This window comes from Onychomys torridus, chromosome 1 (assembly GCF_903995425.1).
Source record: "Onychomys torridus chromosome 1, mOncTor1.1, whole genome shotgun sequence".
NCBI classification, from domain to species: Eukaryota; Metazoa; Chordata; class Mammalia; order Rodentia; family Cricetidae; genus Onychomys; species Onychomys torridus.
Window position 1 is genome coordinate 123,718,325 of NC_050443.1, and position 16,053 is coordinate 123,734,377.

The 16,053-nt window shown below is 51.9% G+C and overlaps 1 protein-coding gene across 1 annotated transcript; it reads left to right on the forward strand.

Moving 5' to 3' along the window:
* Positions 1-4,173: 4,173 nt before the first annotated feature.
* Positions 4,174-15,701, forward strand: Unc93b1 (unc-93 homolog B1, TLR signaling regulator). Its single transcript, XM_036176963.1, has 11 exons — positions 4,174-4,339; positions 4,732-4,873; positions 5,226-5,379; positions 8,200-8,361; positions 8,570-8,702; positions 9,006-9,099; positions 9,352-9,476; positions 10,265-10,447; positions 10,832-11,105; positions 13,514-13,632; positions 15,002-15,701. The coding sequence occupies exons 1-11, from the start codon at positions 4,244-4,246 to the stop codon at positions 15,320-15,322; spliced, it is 1,803 nt and encodes a 600-aa protein (XP_036032856.1). The 5' UTR covers positions 4,174-4,243; the 3' UTR covers positions 15,323-15,701.
* Positions 15,702-16,053: the final 352 nt, after the last annotated feature.

Sequence of the window (16,053 nt, forward strand, 5' to 3'; positions counted from 1 at the left end):
CCTTGGTCAGAGGTGATGCCATGGGAAGGAGTGAGAAACCTTGCCTTCGGGCTCCTGCTTGATCCTGCCTTGAGTTCACTCGATGACGGATTGGATCTGGAATTATGAGCTGAAGAAAACTAAGCTGTTTGCTCACAGCCGAAAAGAAACTAGAACACTGCTCCAGGATGGGGATCCGGGACAGTGAGCCCACTGTCGTTGCCCTTTCTTCTGTCATGTGAGGCTCCTGGAGTGGGGCCTGGCATTCGTGGCCCTGCCAAGGGGATCGAGAGTAAGTGGTGCCATGGGGACCGTGTGTAGAGTGGGGAATCCCAAAGCTGGGGACCAGTCAAAAGTCCTCACTGTTTTTATCTCAGTCCCCTTGGAAACAGGGATAGATGGGGTGCAGAGTGTGGTCTGGGCCTGAGAGTGCTTGTCCCTCACCTGCCAAAAAGACCTGACCAAGCCACGTAACCCTCATGGGGTCTCTGTCCTTACCTGTAAAATGGAGTTGACCCTACTTGTGTTACAGGGCTCAGTAAGGATAGCACAAGAACCATCCACAAAGTGCCTGATGATACACCTAGAACAAGCCCGGTGGTGGTGGCGGCGGCAGCGCACGCCTGGGAGGCAGAGCCAGGCGGATCTCTGTGAATTCAAGGCCAGCCTGGGCTACAGAGCTAGTCCAGGACAGGCTCCAAAACTACACAAAGAAACCTTGTCTCGGGGTGGTGGGGGAAGGGAGGGATGTGTAGGGGGAGGTTGAGGAAGAAACCTGGAACCCAACAGGAGACCTGTATGAGCAGCTGGCCTCTTTCCCTGCCTTCCTGAGGTTCATCCTCAACACCAAGTACAGAGGAAGTGGTGCAGGGGAATGCTCTTGGCACTCACTAAATGTCAAGACCCCTTGGCACAGGTACAAAGAGATTGCCAGTCACTTGCTCCTTCATGCTCTCAGCAAAGCTTGTGAGGCCCCTGTTGTGCCTTTGGGTCACACATCCTCATACCATTTCCAGGCATCCAGCAGAGAGTGCAGGCCCAGAGAGGGGTAGCCACTCAGCCACGGCTGCACAGAGAGGTCACGTGAACATTCACACTAGCTAGGCTTATCCCCACTCACAGCATTTTATGAATGTCTGGAGTCACCAGCTCTCAGTGAGGCCCTCTTTCCAGGACCATATGTCTCAGTAGACAGCAGCAGCCATGTTTCCTGGCCACTTGCTGGGAGGAGGGTCCCTGGGTCATCTAGGCTTGAGACCCTTTCAGCTGCTTGACTTGAAGATCAGCACCATTGGTTTTGGGGTTGGGGTTTTTGACACAAGGTCTTATTATGTAGCCCAGGCTGGACTCACATTTGGGGCAGATTCTTCCATCTCAGCCTCCTGAGCCTCGACCCACAGGTGTGAGCCGCCACAGCCCACTTCCCCCTTTTCTTCCTGTGAGGGACATCGATTCCTGTCATAAGGATCACTTAAAAGCATGAAATGTTATTGTAGAGAAGGCACTGGGAAAGCATGTGGGGTATAGCTGCTTAGTACTGGGGTGTCACCTCAGGCTCTCATGGTCTGACTAGAGGTGGCAGGGCAGAAGCCTTGCCAAGTTTTCTGTTCTGCAGGTTGCACCCCGTGTCTACCTGGGTGACATCTATTAGCTTAAAGCTCTCTGTCAGTGTTTCACAATGTGTGTGTGTGTGTGTGTGTGTGTGTGTGTGTGTGTGTGTGTGTGTGTACATATGCCAGCCTGCGGAGGTCAGAGGTTGACCATCATTCTCTTCTTCCCCTATTTGATGCTCCAGGAGTGAGCTCAGGCTGTCAGATTTGGCAGGAAGCATCTTCACTGGCTGAGACATGTCTTAGACCCTGTTTCTGTCCTAAAATCAATGGCTGCCTGAGAGGAGGGTACAGGCTTTAAGGACATGACACTGGCCTCTGCCCTGGCACATAGGGCCCTCTGCCGATGTGATTGAAGGGGTGCACTCCTGGGAAGGGTGGGGCTTCTTTTCCATGTTCCTCACACCCTCTTTCAGAGTGCAAACCACACATACCACACATAACCCCACACTCCTCGCCATGCATAAACACACACTCTCCACACTGCCCTTCCACTCACTACCCACTGAGCCCACCCCCTGCACTACAGCACCCATCTTAGCTGCTAACTTTTTTTTTTTCTTTGTGTTTTTGAGACAGAGTCTCTCTGTGTAGCCCTGTCTGTCCTAGAGCTTGCCCTGTAGACCAGGCTGGCCTCGAACTCAGAGATCTGCCTGTCTCTGCCTCCAGAATGCTGGGATTAAAGGTGTGTGCCGCCGCCGCCACCACCACCCAGAAGCTGCTTTCTTTCTTTCTTTCTTTCTTTATTTATTTATTTATTTATTTATTTTAATAATTTCACTTTAGTTTATGTGCACTGATGTGAAGGTATCAGATCCTCTGGAACTGAAGTTACAGACAGTTGTTAGCTGCCATGTGGGTGCTGGGAACTGAACCCAGGTCCTCTGGAAGAGCAGCCAGTGCTCTTAACCACTGAGCCATCTATCTCTCCAGCCCCCACTGCTATCTTTTCATCATGCCTCACACCTGCCCTCAATTCTATGGGATTGCATCCTCTTGGGGTGCCAAAGTCAACTGCCATTCTGAGCCCTTTGATCACTCACCTTTAAGCTCACCATGGCCACCACATAGACTTTGTTATCACTTGAGACAGTGAACACTGGTGTCCACGCTGTCTACGGCCACATGACTTCTGGGCTTCCTAATGCCTACTGTATCCCTACCACCCTGTGTCCTCCATGCCCCCACACCTCAGGCACTACCCTCTCTACTGATTTTTTTTTTAAAGACAGTGTCTTGTGTAGTAGATTCTGATTTCAAACTCAAGATGTAGCTCAGGCTGACTTTGAACCTCTGATCCTCTTCCTCCACTCCTGTATGTTGGACTTACAGGTGTGCACACCCATAGCCAGACACATGGTGCTGGGGATCAACCAGGACTCTGTGCATACTAGGTGCATATCTGACTGCCTGAGCTACATCCTGTCCTGACTCCTGCTCCTTTTATATGGCCTCTAGGCACTGTTGGGGAATATTATTTTGAGGTGTGTTACTTTTGTTTATGTTGCATTTGTTTAACTCTGTGAAGCTGTGTTACTGTGCCTGTCTAAAACACCTGATGGTCTAATAAAGAGCTGGCCAATAGCAAGGCAGGAGAAAGGATAGGCGAGGCTGACAGGCAGAGAGAATCAATAGGAGAAATCTGAAGACAGAGAAGGAGCAGGACTCCAGGAGCCAGCCACCCAGCTACACAGCCAGCCACGGAGTAAGAGTAAGATTTACAGAAGTAAGAGAACGGGGAAAGTCCAGAGACAAAAGGGAGATGGGATAAGTTAAGGAAAGCTGCAAGAAACAAGCCAAGCTAAGGCCAGGCATTCATAATTAAGAAGAAGTCTCCATGTGTGATTTATTTGGGAGCTGGGTGGCTGGCCCCACAGAAAGAGCAAAAACAAACCACAAGGCACAGCTGTCTGTTTCATCCACAGCAGCACCCCTGTCATCGGGAGACAGTCCTGCCAGCCAATAGCCTGAAGCCTCTGCAGATGTACTTGTCCCCAAACCTAGCCCCTAGACGCTCCAGTGACCCTTCTGGGGAGGTATTTGTCACCTTTTCCTTCATCCACTCTTCCATTTTTACATTTATGTACTTATTGATACTTTCCAGTCAGCTTTGACAACAAAATCACAGAAAACCAGATGGGAAACAGGTTTACAACCCTCTACCAGATAGCTGCTGGTTCTGAGAGGTGAGGGCTACAAGAATATCACTCCACCCACTCTATATTTCTGCCACAGCCCCAGGGAGTCCTGCTAAGTGTCTCTGCTTTATGCATGAGTAAACAGGGGCACAGAGAGGTGGAACTTAGAGTCTTAAGACACAGAGTCATGCGGTGGCTGAACTGAGTCTGGAACTAGCCTCTCCCAGAGGCTGGGTTCTAAGACGCATACAGATTGCAACACCACACTCACACCACACACACCACAAAACACACACACTACACACCATACAAACACACAAACCACACAGTACACACACACACACACACACACACACACACACACACACACACACACACACCCCTATGCACAGTACTTCTGGGAAGAGGCGGTCTGTGGGGTGGGGCGGACTGGACAGGGCGGTCCCTGGTGAAGGAAGTCCCAACCCGCTGCTGGTGCCCAGAGCAACGCTGCAGGGTCTGGGTCTGGGTCTGGGCATGGAGGCGGAGCCGCCGCTCTACCCTGTGGCCGGGGCCGCAGGCCCTCAAGGGGATGAGGACCGCCTCGGAGTTCCTGATGGGCCAGAGGCTCCGGTGAGCAGGGAGGGAAGCGCAATGGAACGCCAGCCGATTGCTCCCGCGGGGCGCGCGGGAGGGCGAGGGACCCTAGGAAGGGAACCCGAGCACCTAGAATGGGGGACGGGACTCCACACGGGGGACCGAGGTCTCAGAGTGGGGACACCCCAGGATAAGGGATGGGACTCTGGGTGGGGGCCTGGAACCCAGCATGGGGAGCACGGACCTTGAGAAAAGGGACCCGGACTGTGGGTCAGAGGGACCGACCGGGCCCCCAGGATGGTGGACTGGCACCTCGAGGAACCTAGGATGGGGACTAAGGACCCTGGAAGGGGAACCCGAGCTCCAGGGAGGCGGGGTGGGAGCGCAAGGATCGGAGGGTCAGCGTGTGATTATCGATGGGCCCGCAGCTGGACGAGCTGGTGGGCGCGTACCCCAACTACAACGAGGAGGAGGAGGAGCGTCGCTACTACCGCCGCAAGCGCCTCGGCGTGGTCAAGAACGTGCTGGCGGCCAGCGCGGGTGGCACGCTCACCTACGGTGTCTACCTGGGTAGGGCTGGACGCACGAACCGCTGTCCCTCCGTCACCCCGCCTCCACTCCCGAGCTGGGAAAGAGAAACCTTGTGGCCAGCTGGCCTCCTTCCCCTTTCACTTCCCGGGTCAGAATTGCTGTTGCCACGACATGCATGTGGGACAGGGAGGGGGTGCCACAGGCCAACGTGCCCACGCCCCAGCCGGAGATTAGATGCTGGTGGGCCGGAATGGTCTCTTGTCCTCCCTATTAGGGTCCTGATGAGCAAAGGAATGGGTCGCTTAGGTGACTCGTTGCCCTGCCGGGCTTGCCATGAGCCTCTGGTTGCTAGCCTGCTTAGAGTCCTCCACCCTGCCCCCCCTGTCCCCAGGCCTCCTGCAGATGCAACTGATCCTGCACTATGATGAGACCTACAGGGAGGTGAAGTACGGCAACATGGGGCTGCCGGACATCGATAGCAAGATGCTGATGGGTATCAACGTGACTCCCATCGCTGCCCTGCTCTACACACCTGTGCTCATCAGGTGCCCAGCTGCTGTCTCCCGATTTCCTGGGGTGCAGAGGCCGCTGGACCATAAGGCCTCCCGCTGCCCTGGTGTTTTGGGGGGAGGGGACAGGGAACTGCAGAGAAGCCTTGCTGGACCGGGAAAGTGAGAAGGAAACGGGGAAATCCCTACTAGAGGAGGAACCAAGAGCTTCCCCCCTCCACCTCCCCACCCACTTGCACATTTATTTGGTTTCGTGCAAGAGATTCAAGCAGGCTCTGGCTTGGTTGCATCCTTCTATCAGACACACGGTGACTTCCTGAGCTGAATCTGTGAAGTTCCCAGCACAGCCCAGGTCCTCAGCCCAGTGAGCCATGACTGTGTTGAAAGGCAGTTCTCACAGAAAGGGCCTTAGCTAGGCAGGGACTCAGGTCGGAGGTCTTCCTGAGCTCTGGGACATATACGGTCCAGCCTCTTGACCACAGCAGAAATCCCCCACAGCCTAATGAAACTCCTGAATGGGGAGACAGGATGAATGGGTTCTAGTTCCTGGTTTTTGTTTGTTTTGTTTGAAGACAGGGTTTCTCTGTGTAACAGTTCTGGCTGTCCTGGAACTAGCTCTATAGACCAGGCTGGCCTCAAACTTGGAGATCTGCCTGCCTCTGCCTCCAGAGTGCTGGAATTAAAGGCATGTGACACCTTTGCCTATCTTTTCCTTTCTTCCTTCCTTTCTTTCTTTCTTTCTTTCTTTCTTTCTTTCTTTCTTTCTTTCTCTCTCCCTCTCTCTCTCTCTCTCTCTCTCTTTCTTTCTTTCTTTCTTTTTAAAGACAGTCTCACTATGTAGCCCTGGCTAGCCTGGAACTCACTTTGTAGCCACAAGCTGACTCTCAGAATCCTCCTGGTTCAGCCTCTTGAGTGCTGGGACTACTGGCATGTGTTATCATGTTATGTTGACTGGCTCTTGAAACTTATCACTTTAATGAAAACAATGAATCTTATTTTGTTCCCTCATACATGCAGGGGAGCTGTTCTTACTTTAGACATGAAGCGGTTTTGCAGCTTCTACAGAGGGGAAGTGGGTAGCTGGCAGGTTTGAGACCTGGCAGTGTGGCTGGAACTCACATTCTTGCTTCCTATCAAATTGCCAGGCCACTTTTCTAGGGCCATGTAGCCTGTACAGCCATCAGCTGTGTGCCCCCTCCCCCCTTTTTAGGTGTTGGTAATTGAACCCAGGACACTATGAATTCTAGGCAAGTGCTTTACCACTGGGCTGTAACACTAGCCCTAATGTGTGTTATATATGAACTTTATTTACTTACAGACAGGGTCTCATATTACAGACAGGTCCTAGGCTGGCCTTGAAGGATCCAATTTCAATTCCCAGCACCCATATGGTGGCTCACAACCAGCTTTAACTCCAGTTTCAAGGGATCCAGCACCACTTCTGGCCTCGAGGGGCACCAAGCACACACATGGCCAGCCTGGGATATGTGAGACCTTGAACTCTCAGCTCACTTGATTGCACTTCCCCAAAGGCTGGGGATGCAGGCATGTAATACCATGCCCAATTCATGTGGTGCTGGAGATCAAATCCAGGGCCTTGTGTGCTGTACAAGCACTCTACCCACTAGTTATAGCCACAAGACAGGATTTCCCTGTGTACAGTCCTGGCTGTCCTGGAACTCATTCTGTAGACCAGACTGGCCTCTGACTCATTGAGATCCCCCTGCCTCTGCCTCCCAAGTGCTAGGATTAAAGGCATGAATCACCATTGCCCAGCAAGATTTTTTTTTTGTTTTGTTTTGTTTTCTTTTGTTTTTCGAGACAGGGTTTCTCTGTGTAGCTTTGCACCTTTCCTGGAACTCACTTTGTAGCCCAGGCTGGCCTCGAACTCACAGAGATTTGCCTGGCTCTGCCTCCTGAGTGCTGGGATTAAAGGTGTGCGACACCACGTCGCACGGCGTTTGTTTATTTTTTTCAATAAATTTTTCATTGAGATTTTCTATTCATTTTACATACCAACCATAGATCCCCCTGTCCTCCCTCCTCCCACCAAGATTTGTTTTTAATCTGATTTTATTTTATGTGCAGAGTGTTTGCCTGCCCATACCATATGCTTGGTGCCCCTGGAGGCCAGAAAAGGTGTTGGATTCCTTGAAACTGGAGTTGCAGCCAATTGTGAGCCATCATGTGGATGCTGGGAATCAGAACTGGGCCCTTTGGAAGAACAGCCAGTATTCTAGTGTTTTTAACCACTGAGCCATCTCTCCAACCCCTATTTTATTTTTTAAATTACTATTTTGTGTCTGTACACATGCACGTGTGGAGGCCAGAGGTCCATCTTTTGTTTTTCTTTTTGGGGACAGGCTCTCTCACTGGGACCCTAAGGCTGGCTGGCTGGCTGGTGAGCTCTAGGGATCTGCCTCTCACCACTTCCCCACTGCTGGGATATCCAGTGCATATCAGTCGCCTGGCTTTTCCCACAGGTGTTGGGGACCAGCACAGGCCCCTGCGCTTGCTCAGCAAGCACTTTCCTGAGTGGATAGCCCGGGACTGTCTCTCATTTTGTATCCTTTCAATGACTGTGAGAGAGAGGCCTGTAACGCTGTGGCCCCCGCTGCAATCACCACTGTGAGCCTGGGCCACTCTGAGAGCCTGTGTCTCTGAGAGCCTGTGTCTCTGAGAGCCTGTGTCTCTGAGAGCCTGTGTCTCTGAGAGCCTGTGTCTCTGAGAGCCTGTGTATCTTTGACTCTCAAGCCAAGGCTCCCATGACCTCTTAGAAACTGGGACCTGAGATCTTGATGGTTCAGGCCACAGCAATCCCTAGGTTGTGATACCAATGTCCCTCCCTCTGCACAGGTTTTTTGGTACAAAGTGGATGATGTTCTTAGCTGTGGGCATCTATGCCCTCTTTGTCTCTACCAACTACTGGGAACGCTACTACACGCTGGTGCCCTCTGCTGTGGCTCTGGGCATGGCCATTGTGCCTCTCTGGGCCTCCATGGGCAACTATATTACCAGGTAAGAATGATAGGCAATGGAGTAGAGGCTGGAGAACTGTTGAATATTTATTTCTTTGCCAACTTTAGCTAGGGGACCCCAGGCAAGCCTTTGACTCTGCTGGGCCTCAGTTTCCCCACTAAAGCTGGCTAGCCTATAGCTGTAGATACATGAAGGAGAAGTATGGCAGAGGGCAGGCTGGGGAAAACCCTCATTCTCTGTCCTCCAGGATGTCCCAGAAGTACTATGAGTACTCCCACTATAAAGAGCAGGACGAGCAGGGGCCTCAGAAGCGCCCACCACGCGGCTCCCACGCACCCTATCTCTTGGTTTTCCAGGCCATCTTCTATAGCTTCTTCCATGTGAGTGCTACAGGAAACCTGGGGCTGGGGTATTCTAGATTCCACACATTACAGCCTATTCCACAGTTTCCTCCCCCTGAGCCAAACTCTGCTCAATTACCTCCAGTGATGGAGAGCTCCTCCCTGTCCACAGTGACCAGGAGGAAGCTGTCTTGCCACGGGCACCCCATCACCACTGCTGAGCTGTCTCTAGGGTTGGGGGAAATCTCTGCTCCCCGACCAGAGGTCATGTCCAGACTCCTTCCTAGATCTCACCTCCTGTTTTGTTCTGGGCTCTGATCCCAACTGCTCTCCTGCCCACAGCTGAGCTTCGCGTGTGCGCAGCTGCCCATGATTTACTTCCTCAACTACTACCTGTATGACTTGAACCACACGCTGTTCAACGTGCACAGCTGCGGTCAGTCCTGGGGCAGGGGTGGGGCCTCCAAAGCCTACTTCCCTCCCACATTTCGTCATCCAGTAGACACTAGACCTTCCCCTTCAGCTTTCAGGGCGGCATGCATGGAGGTGGGAGGTGGATGGTGCCCCCTTCACAGACTGCCATCCCCCAAGGAGCTTGCTGGAGGAATCCATTGCTGCCCCTACACCCCACCTCCACGGTGGCCTGGGTGCCATATACAATAGTCATGTCTCCACTCACTCTTCCCAGGCACTAAGAGCCATGGCATCCTGACTGGCTTCAACAAGACGGTTCTGCGGACATTGCCACGCAGCCGAAACCTCATTGTCGTAGAGAGTGTGCTTATGGCAGTGGCCTTCTTGGCCATGCTGCTGGTGAGGCTCAGGTTGGTGGGGAGGAGGTCGTGGGAGCAAGGTGTTCTCTCCCTGCTAGCTCATGTATGTGGTCATGTCGGAGTTGCAGGCTAGCAGCCTAAGTAAAGAATCAGGACTGAGTTCTGGTTGCAAGATAGATGCCTGTAGATGAGGCTGGAGTTTGGATTCCTAAGGCCAGAGGGAAAAAGAAAAAAAGAGAGGACAGGTCCCATAGAGCTGGTTGTGACCTTTGAGGGGACTAGGAACACCACCCAGGATCGTGGGCTGGCAAGTGTGACTCTGGACTGAGGGCAGTTCTGGGAGGCAAACTGAAGCTTGAGGTGTGGCTTTAGGTCTAGAGGTGGGGCTAAGGGCGTGCAAAAAGCAAGGTGCTGGCCTTGGGCAGAAGCTTTTCAGGGTGTTCCACAACTTTGGCTGAGGCTTGTAGGCACATGGGAGCGGGAGTGTGCTCGGGACTGCTGCTCTTTTCTTTCTTTCTTTCTTTCTTTCTTTCTTTCTTTCTTTCTTTCTTTCTTTCTTTCTTCTTTCTTCTTTCTTTCTTCTTCTTCCTTCCTTCCTTCCTTCCTTTTTTTGAAACAGGATCTTTCTAGCCCTGGCTGTCCTGGAATTCGATATGTAGACCAGGCTGGCTTCAAACTCACTGAGATCCTCCTGCCTCTGCCTTCCAAGTGCTGGGGTTAAAGACATGCACTACCACAGCTGGTGTAGGGGGGCAGCCTTGTGTAGACCTGTGGATGTGTCGGGGAGGGATGTCTGGCTGATGGTCCCTTCACAGTGCCTGTCTGCAGGTGCTGGGTCTGTGTGGAGCCGCTTACCGGCCCACAGAGGAGATCGACCTGCGCAGCGTGGGCTGGGGCAACATCTTCCAGCTGCCCTTCAAACACGTGCGTGACTTCCGCTTACGCCACCTGGTGCCCTTCTTTATCTATAGTGGCTTTGAGGTCCTTTTCGCCTGCACTGGTTTCGCCCTGGTAAGTACAGATAAGACGTCTGGCTAAACTTGAATTTCAGACGCACAGCCCATAGGTGTATAAATATGTACATGTACACCCCAGAGTATTCCCCTCCCAACCAGGACTGAGTTGCAGGACAGATGCTGGAGTTGGGATTCCCCAAGGAATCTTCCCTCTGTTTCTCCTCCCACTCTCACCCCCATTGCCTTTACCCCAATAAGCCATTTTCCACTTTCTGTAGTTAGAATGGTGCTGTGCTCGCCCTTTCTACCAGCCTACGGGGGTGGGGGGTGGGGTGGGGATTCGCACCAGGAGATCCTGATGGGACAAGGTGTGGCCTAAAGTGGCAGTTGGTGTGTGGAGGACCAGGACCAACTGGCCTCCTCTTGTTCTCCTCCTCAGGGTTATGGCGTGTGCTCCGTGGGGTTGGAACGGCTGGCCTACCTGCTCATAGCTTACAGCCTGGGTGCCTCTGCCGCCTCCTTTCTGGGGCTGTTGGGGCTGTGGCTGCCTCGCTCAGTGCCCCTAGTGGCTGGGGCAGGACTGCACCTGCTGCTCACCCTCAGCCTCTTTGTCTGGGCCCCATTGCCTCGGGTCCTCCATCACAGTTGGATCCTTTACGTTGTGGCTGCCCTCTGGGGTGTGGGCAGTGCCCTCAACAAGACCGGACTTAGCAGTGAGTACAGTCTTAGGGACTGGCGTGTTTGGAGAGGGGGAGAGGCAGGCTGTAGCCACCTCTAGGTGGTTTGGGCCCCTAACCTCCTGTGGGTTGCAATGGACATAGGGGATTTCCCCTGGGGTTCTGTGGGCATAGCAGAGGTAGGTAGAGATTGCTTGGCAGAGTCTGGGGTGGAAAGAGTTCGGTGAACACTGTAGAGATGGATGGGGAAGTCTCCTGGACTCTCACTCTGGAAAGATGTAAGAGTTCCACGCTGTGGCAGGCAGGTATCACACCGAGGTAATACACGTGAAATCCTGTGGGTAAGCAGGGTGGGTGAAGGCTCTGGGGAGAGAAAATAAAACACACGCTGGCAGTCAGGATTATGTTGGCATAATTTCCATGGCACGGGAAGCAGGTATCAGAGTCCAGGCCCCAGCGAGGGGAAGGGTGGCAGGTGCTTGTGCATACTCCAGGTGTAGGTACAGGACTGGGCTCCTGCCTGCTTCCTTTTCTCAGGGCCTCTCCATGGAGCCTTGGCTAGCCTGGGATTCACCATGTAGCTCCCAGACTGGCCTTGAACCCACACAGATCCACATGCCTCTGCCTCCCCAGTGTTAGAATTAAAGGCGTGTGCCACCACACTCAGCCATTTCCTTCTTCTTCAGTTGTATTTTTTTTAAAGATTTATTTATTTATTTATTTATGTATACAGTGCTCTGCCTGCATGTTTGCCTGCAGACCAGAAGAGGGCACCAGATCTCATTACAGATGGTTGTGAGCCACCATGGGGTTGCTGGGAATTGAACTCAGGACCTCTGGAAGAGCAACCAGTGTTTTTAACCGCTGAGCCATCTCTCCAGCCCAAATTTTTCTCCTCATTTGGCCTTTGGCACTTTTCTTTTCTTTCTTTCTTTCTTTCTTTCTTTCTTTCTTTCTTTCTTTCTTTTTTTTTTTTTGAGCCGAGGATCAAACCCAAGGCCTTGTGCTCGCTAGGCAAGAGCTCTACCACTGAGCTAAATCCCCAAACCAGTTGTATTTTCTGAGACAAGGTCTTACGCTGTAGCCCAGGCTAGCCTGGAGCTCACTATGTAGCACAGTCTGGCTTCACACCTGTGGCAGTTTGATGCTATTTTAGATGCCTGAGTACTGGAGTGTCAACCTGAACCACTGCCAGCCCCTTTCTCTTTCCTTTTCAGTTAATTTTTTCCCCCAAGACAAGGTTTCTCTGTGTAACCCTGGCTGTCCTGGAACAAGACCAAGTTGACCTTGAACTCAAGAGATCCACCTGCCTCTGCCTTCCAAGAATTAAAGATATCTAGTATGTTATTTATTTATTTAGAATACATGCGTCATGAGTGTGGAGTTCCAAGGACAACCTGTGGAAGTCAGTTCTTTCTTTCTACCACATGAGTCCTGGGAATTGAACACAGGTTGATTAGGCTTGAGGGCAAATGCCTTTTGCCCACTAAGCCATCCCTATGGATCCCCCCCCCCATCTTTTTTTTTTCCCCCTTGTCTTGCTATATAGCCTTGGCTGGTCTGGAACTTGCTATGTAGACCAGGTTGGCCTCGAACTCATAGAGATCAGCCTGCCTCAGTCTTTCTAGTTCTGGGACTAAAGGGGCTTTTTTTTCCTTCCTTCCTTCCTTTTTTTTAAATAGAGAGGATCTAGGCACATTCCCAAACCCAAGCTGCCCAGCCTCAGAATCCACGCCCAAATCTGGGCTGCTGGAGTGAGGTCTTGGGAAAAGCAGCTATGATAGGCCAGGCTTCAACTGTGTGGGGCTATCTGTCAGTGACTGGCAGCTTGTCCATGAGTGCAGTCACATAAGTCGTCCTCATTGGCATTGAGTCTGGTGGTTGATGTGATTAATAGTTTCAAGTATCCCCTGAGCCACATGATGGCAGTGTTCATGTCCTGAGCCTGAAGGAGCTTAGCAAGTAGCAGCCGCAGCCTCCTAGGACCACTAACTTCAGAGCTTCTAACCCAGCAGACAGCTGGTGTGAACTCATTAGGAGATTTAAATTAAGTCACCTGTAGTGTCAGGTTTTGAACCTCTACCTTTCGCTGAGCCCTGGAGCCTCAGTTCTCTGACCGCCTGTCCAGGGCTGCTTCTCTAACCCTCGAGACGATCCCCTGGAAACTAGCCCCGTCAGTTCCAGATTTGACTTGTGGGAAGTCAGTTGCTGAAAGGTCGCTCTCCAAGCCCCTGGTGAGGGAGGGAGGCAGCAACTGAGCACTAGGCACTCTGGGCACTGGGGTGCAAGGCCGGACACACCTGTAAACTCATCTTGACGGTGTAGTAATCAAAGTCTCCACTAGAGGATAGGCCAGGATCGGCGCACAGCCCTTGTTGGTATTCCGCGCTACGAGATGGACCAGGTACACAGTTCCTTTCCTATCTTGTCCCTTCTGCCTGCAGCACTCCTGGGCATCCTGTATGAAGACAAAGAGAGACAGGACTTCATCTTCACCATCTATCACTGGTGGCAGGCCGTGGCCATCTTTGTCGTGTATCTGGGCTCCGGCTTGCCCATGAAGGTGAGGATGGGAGGGAATTTGGGAGTCCATGCCTCACTGCAAAACAGACCCTGATTTCACAGCCTCTTAAAAGGCACTACTTTCCAAAGGCACCGATCCAAGGACCCCTTAGTCCATGGCATATCCCCCAACCCAGCACCCCACTTACTGCTTTATCTGCTAGCTTCTGTCTCTGTGGGCATGCCCAGCTGACCTGTGCGTTGTTTGATGACCTGCTCATCAGATTCTGGACTCCCAGACATCCAGACTTTCTCATTTCAGGGCCTGTAGGAATGAACACCTCCATGTTTTCATGTTCTTTTGATTTGATTTTTGTTTTGTTTCAAGACAGGGTCTCACTCTGTAGACCAGGCTGGAACTCACAGAGATCCACCTGCCTCTGCCTCCCAAGTGCTGGGATTAAAAGCGTGCACCACCATGGCCAGCTTTTGTTTTGTTTCTGATTGTGATGGAGAAGGACCCAGGGCCCATTCTTGCTACATCAACTGTACCTTTAAGGTCCTAGTCTGTTCTCAACTCCAGCCGGTCATTTTAGCAGGTCCTTATCACATGGTTTTGTTCAGTTTGTGTCTTTGAGTCAGGTCTCAAAGGCAGCCCAGAAGACCATGAACTCATCATGCCTCAGCCTTCTGTGAGCTGAGATTACAGGCCTGCACTAACAGGCCCAACTTTGTGCAACGTTTTTTTTAGAGAGCGAAATGGATTGAAATAGCAGGGAATGGACATACAAGTACAGGCGTATCTGTGTGTTTGTTTCCGGCTGTGAGTTACAGTTAAACTGTCTGAAAAGAATAGGTGGTGAATGCTTTCCTGGTACATACAAACATATGCATGGCTCACCCCCAGCACTGAAGACTAAAAGAAAAAACACTGGAAAGCATTACTGTGGTGAATTTTATTTTTTCTTTACTATAAAAATATATATCTTTTCTTTATATATTATAAAATTATAATATGGATTATATTTTTTCCCGAGACATAGTCTTAAAATGTAGCCTCAGCTGGCCTTAAACTCTTAGAACCCCACCTCCCCCCAACTTCCTAAGTGATGGGATTATAGGCTCGTGCCTTGCCACACACCAGTGTCCTTCCGTGTCTAGAGCCAGGGAACAACTTAACTGTAGTCCAAGGAAGCCAGACCTGCTTGCTTTTAGACTTTCTCAGACCTTCCTGTTTTCACTGAGGCAAAGAGATGAGCCCCTTTTTGGTTGTAAAACTGAGTCCTGCTGGAATATGGTGACTTTAAAGTCAGTGTGGGCATTTGAGCCTTGTCTTCAAAGACTGCGTAGGAAATCCTGGGCTGGGGACGGGGAAGCCAGGAGGCTCCAGAGGAAGGAGTGACGTCACCTCTCCTTTCCTTTGTTCCCAGGCCAAGCTGGCAGTGTTGCTGGTGACCCTGGTAGCGGCAGCAACCTCCTACCTATGGATGGAACAGAAATTGCAGCAAGGCCTGGTCCCGAGACAGCCGCGCATTCCGAAGCCGCAGCACAAAGTGCGTGGCTACCGCTACCTGGAAGAAGACAACTCAGACGAGAGCGATGTGGATGGCGGAGGCGAGCAGGGCCCGGGGGACTGTGCGGAGGAGGAGACTCCACAGGCAGGGGCCCCGGGTGCAGAGCCAGCTGGCCCCTGCCGCAAGCCCTGTCCCTATGAACAGGCTCTGGGTGGTGATGGGCCTGAGGGGCAGTAAGAGACTCAGGGCCCTGCCTGGCCTGCAGTCTCCGCTTTCCCGCTTCTCAGCCTCAGTTTACTGTGTCTCAGGTTGAAGGTCCCCCTGATTCCTGTTCCTTCTGCCAGAAGAGCCCTCCTTTCCCTCCCAGACAGAGCCTGGGGCCACCTGGAAGTTCCCCCAGGGAGATGAGGGTCACCTTCCAGAACCCCCACCCTGTTTAAGGGGAATGCCTCAGTCAGCCTAGATCAGCGAGATCCCCTTCCTACATGTCACACCTCAGGGTGTGACAGCCTTTGACTGGAGCTTTGCATGTCTTACCCACAGGTACCCCCACCTCAGAACAGGGACTATTATTTTTGATAGAAAATGGTCAATAAAGAGTTTTGTATTTTCTGGAGAGGGTCTGGGCTGTGTCCCTGTCAATCCCATCAGGGTTTCATCCCGCAGAACAGAATCCTTGGTTGACTGTGGGAGGGCTCAGTCACCCTATGGAGGAGGCATTCCCCTCTAAGCCCCACCAAGACCCATTTCTTCTCCTGGAATTACAGCCTCTTGGCTGCACCCTGTCCACCTAGGAGCAAAAGTCACAGAAATGGTTTGTAGGAACCTCAGCAGAGGAGCAGTGTGAGGTTTTTGTTTGTTGTTTTGTTTTGTTTAACTCTGAGGGCCACCACTCAGCTCCCAAATAAATACACAGAGACTTATTCTAGATTTTTTTTTTTCAAGACAGGGTTTTTCTCTGTAGCTTT